This window comes from Orbicella faveolata, unplaced genomic scaffold (assembly GCF_042242905.1).
Source record: "Orbicella faveolata isolate gen_17 unplaced genomic scaffold, um_ofav_v1 contig_46, whole genome shotgun sequence".
In the NCBI taxonomy this organism is placed as follows: Eukaryota; Metazoa; Cnidaria; class Anthozoa; order Scleractinia; family Merulinidae; genus Orbicella; species Orbicella faveolata.
The window spans coordinates 2,157,062-2,166,170 of NW_028301576.1; the positions used below are offsets into that span (position 1 = coordinate 2,157,062).

Here is a 9,109-nt window from a genome sequence, read left to right on the forward strand (position 1 = left end):
AGAGAAACAGCTGAACCTCTCGATTAATAGAACTCTTTCAAGCTGCTACAAAATTGAGCCTGGTATTGCAGGCGTTCCAGTAATAAGAAATTCAAAACTTTAAAGTTTCAAATACAGGTCTGCATCAAATTCGCCTAGGCTGTAGCCCTAAATATTATAAAGGCATCTTTCGCAACATTTTCCCTTACCGCCGAAAACAAGAAAGTTATAGCTACCCCGCAAATGATGAGAACAATTAACAATTAATTTCAACACTGACAAAGTAGCTGAGACCGGCTTACGCGCAGCTTGATTTTGACAACCTTAGACTTGATTTCCAAGAACTTGGACGATATTTCGCAGTCCCAGGGAATTTAAACTAAATCGTGATGACCTTGGTTTTCAGTGAAATTGCTAGGGCAAAAATAATTGAACGCTCGATTTCGAGCTTGCTGGCCGAAATATAGCCCCACTTAATTTCAACACTGAAAAAGTAGCCGAGACTGGCTTACGCGCAGCTTGATTTTCACTAACTTAGGCTTGATTTCCAAGAACTTGAACGATATTTCCCAGTCCCGGGGACTCTAAACTAAATCGTGATTGTGGCGTGACACGCGTGGCGATAGTCATGTGATTAGCAGTCACGTGTACCTTGGTGCCTTGTGGCGCAGCAGTTGTTGTAGGGCAAAACCCGAACTGGACATTAAAAGTTTTGTTGTAGTTTCAGCCCGTAGCTCTGTGATTTTATTGTCATCACAACTCAACAGTGATGACCTTGGTTTTCATTGAATTCGTCAGAGGAAAAATAATTGATCGCTCGTTTTCGAGCTTGCTGGCCGAAATATAGCCCCACTTAATTTCAACACTGAAAGAATAGCTGAGACCGGCTTCCGCGCAGCTTAATTTTGACCAACTTAGGCTTGCCCATCAATGAGGAACATAATTATTAAGAAATAGAAAACATGTACCCTGTTTCTATCGAATCATGGAGACACGAGTGGAAGTTTGGGACAACAAGAAATGCTCTGGGAACACGCTCCGTCAAGCAAGTGTTTCTACAACATTTTTGTGTTCTTCCAAACTTTCACGAGTGTTTCTATAACTTGAGAGAATTATGGAGAACATGTTTTCTATTTCTTTTAGAAAATACGGCGACGAAAAAAAGAAAAAAAAACTTGTTTACTTTGATCATCAAAATGTAAATTCTCTTTGCTTGCGCCATCATTACGTCAATAGCTGGTGCTAGTTCTGTGTTTCTATCGAGTTAGGGATACATGATTTAAAACCGATCAGCGCACATATCTTTTAAGCTATTATTCTAATACAGGCTCTTGTTTTCAGGAGGATTTGAGTGTTGTGCATACATCAGTTGTACCCTCACCATGCAAGGATTCATCTCTGATCAAGCCCTCAGAGATCTTTGGCCAGCACAACCCCTTCGTCACACCCTGTTCTGTGCCATCTGAAACTGTAGTAAGTGGAAAAAACGCAGCACAAACTACACGCGTTGAACATTTCTTATGTCCTAGTGCTGTGGATATCCAGGTGACTTGTGGGTCTCAAGTGTTTACTTTAGACTTCAGTATGTCATTAAGTAACGCTTAAAATGCCATACCTTGTTTAAAAGAAATGATAAGCATCTAGTTCCTTGTTACAAATTCAATGCATTGTGAGGCAACAAGTGTTGGGAAGTAACAATGTGATAAACTAGTGTTTATTGTCTTGATGTGGCATCAGATTCGTAGCCTTAAGCAGGGGTTTCATTAACGTTTTCAGCAGGAGGGTTAATGGTTTTCACAGGCGGGAAAAACTTCTTAAACTGAACTTCTTTATAAGAAAACCTTTCCTCTAGATGGTCATCCCCACAGCTGGTCAATTTGCCCACTGCCCAGCCCTTAATGAAACCCCTGCTGAAGTGGATGCAGAAGTCTCCTACACGTGAGGGATGTCTGCATTGAGGGAAACAGTTTCTTAAAATTGCAGCAACATTTATGTTGGAAATAAGCACAACTTATGATGATATATAAATATTAGTTTAGCCAGAATAGGAACTAAAAATTACTGCACCCTTCATTAACACACCAAGTCTACTCAATCAATGGTTGCTTGTTTCCCTACCATCACTTATCTTAGTGAACCTCTCAGGAAACAGATGTTTACATGAACCACATCGGTAGGGTGTGATTGGTAGATTTTGTTTCATTTTGTTTGTTTCTGGTTTTGAAAGTTTTGTTGTCTTTGTAATTTGTGGGTGGTGCGCTGGCCTCCAGATTGAGCGGCCTGGGTTCAAGCCCTGGCCGCGGACATGCGTTGCGGTCTTGGCAAAACATTTTACTCTCACAGTGCCTCTCTCCACCCAGGTGTATAAATGGGTACTAGCGAATTTTAAGCTGGGGGTAACCCTGTGATGGACTAACATCCCATCCAGGGGGGGGGGGGGGGCAGTAGAAATGCTCCTAGTGGCTTCATGCTAAGAAACAGAGATAAGCTCTGGCCTGATGAGCCACTTGGCTCATGTGTGGACTTAACCTACCTTAGTTCCCCAATGCAAATCTCAAATCTTGTCAGTTTACAACCTTAGTAAGTAAAGTAACTATTGTACCAGGGTAGCCAATTCAGCAAGGAGGCTGTATCCAAAGTTGCCCTGGTAAATAAAGATATGTGCAATTTAAAAATCCTATAACTATAATAAAGTACAATTTAAAATATTCTTAATTCTAAATTCTAACCTTACTTAATATTTAACCATGGCATCTTTTCATTTCAGCGACACCGAAGAAAAGGGCATCCTATGCGCTTATTGCGATTTCAAGAGACTCCTCAGAAATCAACACCAAAGGTAATATTATTGTTGCTGTTTTTCTTCTCAAAGCATGTGACCGAGAACAAATCATTACATACACCCTTCTTTCCTATTCCATTATTAGTTTGCCTGTTACAGCCTCTTTGTAGTTACTGTGATTGTACATGTATAGAAATGAGAATACTGGATTATAGTTGGTGTAATCAAGAATATTATTTTGTCCTTAGTCTAGAGACAATGCGAGTGGCTGTTATTGTTTTGTTGGTATCTATATTCCTGTTTTTGTTGATCTTAGCAGCTTGACACAGCATGGGAACAAGTAGCATGTGGCAAAACACCTGATCAACAGTTGCTTACACAGCAAGCACATCAGTTCTTGGCCAGCTACCGGCCAGCAGCTCGTACGCTACACTTCAATACAACTACAGTGGCTTAAACTGCGACACCTAGAAGATGGTTTGTCAATGATCACAAACCTGTGATGAGGATTTTTGTTAGAACTTCTGTCACCTTCTGGTATTCTAGATGGCTCTTTTCATACATAAATATTGTGTAAAAAAAAAAATTGAAAACTTAAGAATGAATAATGGTCAAACCAAAGTAAGTAATGAAAAAATGCCAGATGAGATCTGTAATGGACAATTGCCTTTGATTAAGGTTCTATGTTGTCCATGTTTGTGTGTGGTATTCATTCTCTAACAAGGGCAGCGTCCTGGCTGATTACAGTACATGTATATGAAGTTTTTGTTGTAACTTGCATAAGATCTTTTTGCCAAATGTCACCAAATAAACATAATTTTATCAATTGGATGGAAAAATTCTACAGAACAAAAGAGAACCAGTATTTTGAGGGAGAAGTACAGGATCACAAAGATAGAAGAGGATTACAGTTCATGAAATTTGATCAAAATGTGTCAAGATGTCAAGAAATAAATACTGCCTTGTAAAGTTTGTATACAGGCATACGTGTACTTATTAAAACATGATGACATATCAGCCAGGTTGTGTCCCATGTCATAAGGGTGCTGGAACATTTTCCCGGCTCTTTGTTATTGAGCCTACTTATGAGGGAGACAAAGGAGGTCATATAGGACCATGGTAATTGATATCAGTTATACAAATCATGTATGAGGGGCTTGCAGTGCAGGAACCTTAACATTGTTCAGTTAAGGGCAATGGTCGTGAGTCACTTTTATTTTTATTGTACAGTATTTCCGATATAGTGGAGTGTAATTTCGGCACGTTGATCTTTGGAACTTAAAGTCAGTGTTAACAAAACTTGTAGAAATTCAATTCAGACTCCTTTTTGAGTATAGAAAGTACATGTGAGTGGATGTGTGTAACAATGTGAATGGAAGGAAGTGGCACAAGTACAATCCAGAAGTTCCCTGGCCTGTTTCACCCTTAGTTTGGGACTTAGGTTAAAACAGAAATTTCCTGTGATTGCATCTTGTTGTACTGCAAATGTATGTATAAGAGAAGTCAAGTTAGAAATTTATTTCTTTTGGTCGTAATGAAAATCTTTTCTCAGTGTTTGTTTTCTCACTTTTGAGGTGGTTTTACCCGCATAGCCTTTGCAGCTGGGAAAAAAAGGAGCATTGATCTCTTTGTGTTCCTTTAGGAGAGAAGTCTAGTCTTACTCTATGCTTGTATCAGTTTTTCTCACTGGGGTAAATGGCCTTAAAATAATTCCAATGCTTATCATCGTTGGAAGAGGAGTTAAAGGGAATTCGTCCCTGTATTTACAAAGATAGTTTTTTCATCTAAAGGGCATGTTCAGAGGTTTAGGTTTTAAATTGTTTGAGTCCTGTTTTGAATAACCGCCCATTGGCATTATAGACCTACAAAACTTGCAAGGCAAGGAGACCATTTTGTCATGTTTGAATGAGAGAGTTGAAATAATTGGGCTAGAAATTTAACATTTTGTATGGGAGCAATTGTGTACTAAGAAAATCTTGTAATTGTGTAGGGTTTTGTTGCAGTGTTTTAATCATTTATTACTGTATAATATACTTGAAAGGTACACAAAAATATATAATATCAATATATATGATAATTAACTCATTCGTTTTATGGGTGGGCATTTATGTCATACCTTTAGAACGTTTTCACTCACGTGGCCAGCGGCCATGTAAACTTATTGGAACAAAACAAAATGTTTACATCAGACAAAAGCTAAGTAAGTCCCACCGCTTGCAACCTCGTTCCCAGGGTCCTCTCTCTTCTTCCCTCGAGAAAGTACCCTCGTTGCGGCTGGTCACGTGTCTGCTAGCTTTTGGCAGTTCCAGAAAAATGATTTGAGGGAGGGGCAGGACAGTTAAAGTTTGTCTCCACTGAGCTCACCTACTGAGCCCAGCAGGGAGTGGAATTTGTAACTTCAGCCGAACTCACAGCGAAGGCATTGACACATTCGATATTGGAGTTCAATGCATCAAAGTTCGGCTTAAAGGTTAGCTCTGCATTTGGCTGGATTTTCCCATCGATACTTGGACGGTCTCTGGAATTTGCGGTGGTGAAAATAATGCATCAGTCAATTCCAGCAGTGACCATCCCCCCCCCCCGGGCTAACCCCCGGGCATTAGCATTTTTTTAAAAATATGGGCAAATTCCCCGGGGTGGGGACACATGAGTTGTCTAAATGCCCCGGGGTGGGGACGAAGAAAGAGGACAAATGCCCCGCCCCCGGAATCGTCGCCTTCCAACACCTCTGCAGTTTTTTAATTAATCAGTGAATAAAACGGTCAACAGTTCAGTATTTTAATGCAACGGTAAGACTTCAGGGACAACAGTACGTGTTAGTTGATTCTGATAATATTTATTTCTTTATATTTGTTTTTAACAGTTTGCTAGAGGATAGCTGGGATTGCGGCGGACGTGCCCCCAGCCGCGAGCGATGATAGGCGCCTGTATTCGCAAGCTACTTTTTCTGTGAAGAATCAAGGCATTTTAAATGATCATGCATTGCATTTTTAGCTCGCAAGATCTGTCTTGAAGATCGCATCATTTGAATTCGCAAACCTTAAGTATTTTAACTCCACTTTCATGAATTTAAAAAATGCTAGGCTAGTTTTGAATGCGAAATGCGAAATAGTCGTGTTCATGTCAGTGATTGTTCTGTGATAAGGGACCGTTCATTTTTTATAAGGTAGGGGGGGCTGGTGGGATTTGGGGGGGGGGCATGCGAAAAAAAATGGCTTTCGAGGGGGGGCCATCCCAAAAAATTAGGGAAAAAGGGGGGCTCATGTGAAATATTTTAGTAAAACTTTAAAATGGCATAATGTTTGAATATCAAAAAAATTGCTATAGAATAAACATAGAAGGCAGGATACAAATTTATTACAAACTCTCCTTCTGCTTTAAAAAAACGTTTGGCGACAAAAAGCATTTGTAGCTACTGAAAAGAAGTATTTAACACTTATTTTCGAATGCAACTTTCACTGGCACTCATCTTCATCTTCGCTGTCGTCGAGTTCTTCGTTGCCGCTTGTGCTGCTATGGGAGTCTCTTTCACCAATGCTGCAAGAAGCAGCAATGCTTTCCGTCAGAGTGTACTCTTCAGGGTACATGAAGGTGTAAACATAATCTCTGACTTCCTGCTCAAGGTTTGTGGTGATTCTGCTTCTTGCAGCATTGGTGAAATAATTCCCTTCCAAGAGCTGTGCGATGTATGGCCCATCTCTTCTAAATAACGACGTGGCAACATCCACAACTTTAATACACTCTTCCGGGACGGCCGTTCTAGGAGGGTACACAAGGCATTTTGGAAAATCATTTCCTAGCAGGTTTCCAACACAGATTCCATAAACTCGTTGGACGATGTTTTCAGTCCGCTTCCTCTTTCTTTCATTTGACTTTCTGTGGTTTTCTTTTTTCCTTCTCCTTTTGTTGATGTGCTGTTTGAGTATGCCCTTGAATATGCTGTTATAATTGCTCTTCTTATTTTCTAGTGCCTCCATGTCCTGCGTGACCTTCGTCAACTTAGCTTCTATACATTTGATCTGTTTTACATTAAAACTGTGGGCAAATTCTTCGCCCTGCTTCAAAGCAAGCCAATTGGACTGAAAGAGTGTGGAATCGTGTTCCTTTACATTTTTCAATATGACATTCAACTTTTCCACCATTGCTCTGTGCTCTTTGATGGAGAAGTTCAGTTTTCGTCCATCACTGGGCTTCAACTGGTACCCTGGCATGGAAAACTCACTCGCCCTTTCTGAACAGCCATCCGCACTTAGAAAGATTGCTTCTTTTGCTTGTAAGATGTCAAACTGCCTGGATCGTTCAGCTGTAAACCTTTTCTTAAACGACTCGTTGATTTCGCCATTATTGCGCATTTTGGAATGAGCCTCTTTCATGATGCTCATGTAGTAATGCACTCTTTTCCCGATTGGAAAAGCCCTTCATGGGTATGTTATGGTTTAAATTTAGTTTTGGCTAAAAGTTTCAAACCAATTGGATTCTCATTTCTCTTTGTTCTGAATTATGACAATGAACTTGAGACATTGAAAATTAAGAAATTTTAAACCATAGATAAATTTAAACCATAACAAGTATGCTAAAATTTATAAAAAGTAATCCACTATTTGCAAGATTTGAGAACACTCATAGCTTTTTGTTCTACCTGCACAGGGCAACATTTAAACATGCCTGTCACTAGAGTAGAGGGAAAAACCTTCCAAATAAAAACATCTGTAAATTAAATGTAACAATGTGTTTCACACAACACATCAACAGATTTCCAGTTTTCTCATAACACTTTGTACTTGGTTCAGTATCACAATGCAGGAGCAAGGAAAGACTCTGTTCCAGGCCACTGTTACGTCCGTAAGATTGAGAAGTTTATGAATGAGCACTATGAGGAGGGGGAGAACTACAGGGAGTTTCTAAAGTTGTCCTGTCAGGAAAAGGAAGGAGAAATTTGTTCTCTTTGTTGTGAATGGACTGGACCACCCATAGAAAGATACCCTAAACCAGTTCCTGACCATTCCTGCCTACCGGAATACCACTACCTCTCCTACCAGAAGACCCCAAAAGAAGGGCGTGATCCAGATGACTGGCAGCTAAGGGTCCAAGCGAAGAAAGAGCATGGAAGTGGCAGGCTGGTTTTATCTGACCCGGAGAGCGTTGCTCTGTTTGCAGATAAGTTTATTGTCAAATCAAAGTTTGTGGTGGATTATCTTCAGCATCTTGAAGTGCTGGAATTAAAAAGGAAAAAGAGAGCAGGAGAAAAGGCAAAGTTAAGTAGGGACGCAAAATATAAATCACATGAGGATTATCCTTGGACTGAGTTGTGCGAAGATCTAACCAAGCTTAAAAAGCTCCGTGTTCCAGAACTAAACAAGTACTTGAACCACCAGGGGCTGAAGCAGCATTTGAAACGCAGCAAGAGTGAGAAAGTAAAGGCAATTGTAAGACATTCATGCTTGCAGCAGAAGAGTCCTCTCAGAGCTGGCCAACCAACACTGAGAAATGCCAGGACATTGACACAAAATGACAACAGGGCAAGTGCTGACAGCAGTGAAATGGATGGAAGTGACAATGATGAGTATGACAGTGATGCCATTGACTCTGGGGGAGAAGATGACTAAAGTGACGTCATTCTTGCATTCATCAATTCAGATGAGGAAGATGCCAATGAGGGGCCAAATGCCACACGCTCAGGGCGAGCCATAACTAGGAGATCCGAAATTGACTTCTCTTTCTTTTGATTTGTTTTTTAAACAACAGCTCTCTGTAGTATAGGGATTCTAATTTTGTCTTCATAGTGAGCACAATAACGTGAAGTAGGGGGATAATAGAGAAATATTAAAAAAGTTGAAATCTAAATATTGTTTGTTCAATTTTTTTTGGGGGGGGGTCATCCCAAAAAATTACCGCTATAAGGGGGGGCCATATGAAAAAATTGGTAAGCTGAGGGGGGGTCGTGCGATTTTTAAATGGTGCTTCCCAAATCCCACCAGCCCCCCCTCCCTCATAAAAAATGAACGGTCCCTAAACAAAATATAGTTCACCTTGTCGCTTATATTTACATGCTTACAAGTAATGAAGAAATATCTAACATTGAGGAAACATACCTTTAAAAACATCTGCAAGTTTCTCTAGTCCCTGACGGACAAGCCATTGTTCGACAAACGCCTCGTTTTTCCCGATGAACTCATCCATGGCACTTTCCAAAACACGTGTGTCGAATGCCCGGGGGTTGCCCCGGGGTACGCAAATGCCCAGCCCCCGGGCCGCGATAAAATTGCGGATGCCCCACCCCCGGGACTGACAACGTGAGCAAATGCCCCGCGGTTGCCCGGGGGGGGGGGGGTGGGCACTGCTGCAATT

General features: G+C 40.7%; 1 protein-coding gene across 1 annotated transcript; it reads left to right on the plus strand.

Annotated features, from left to right (window-relative positions):
* Positions 1-964: 964 nt before the first annotated feature.
* On the plus strand, positions 965-3,778 carry LOC149097919 (uncharacterized). The gene is made up of 4 exons (XM_089277998.1): positions 965-1,024; positions 1,321-1,524; positions 2,747-2,818; positions 3,078-3,778. Exons 1-4 carry the CDS (start codon positions 965-967, stop codon positions 3,216-3,218), a joined length of 477 nt encoding a protein of 158 aa, XP_089134124.1. The 3' UTR covers positions 3,219-3,778.
* Positions 3,779-9,109: the final 5,331 nt, after the last annotated feature.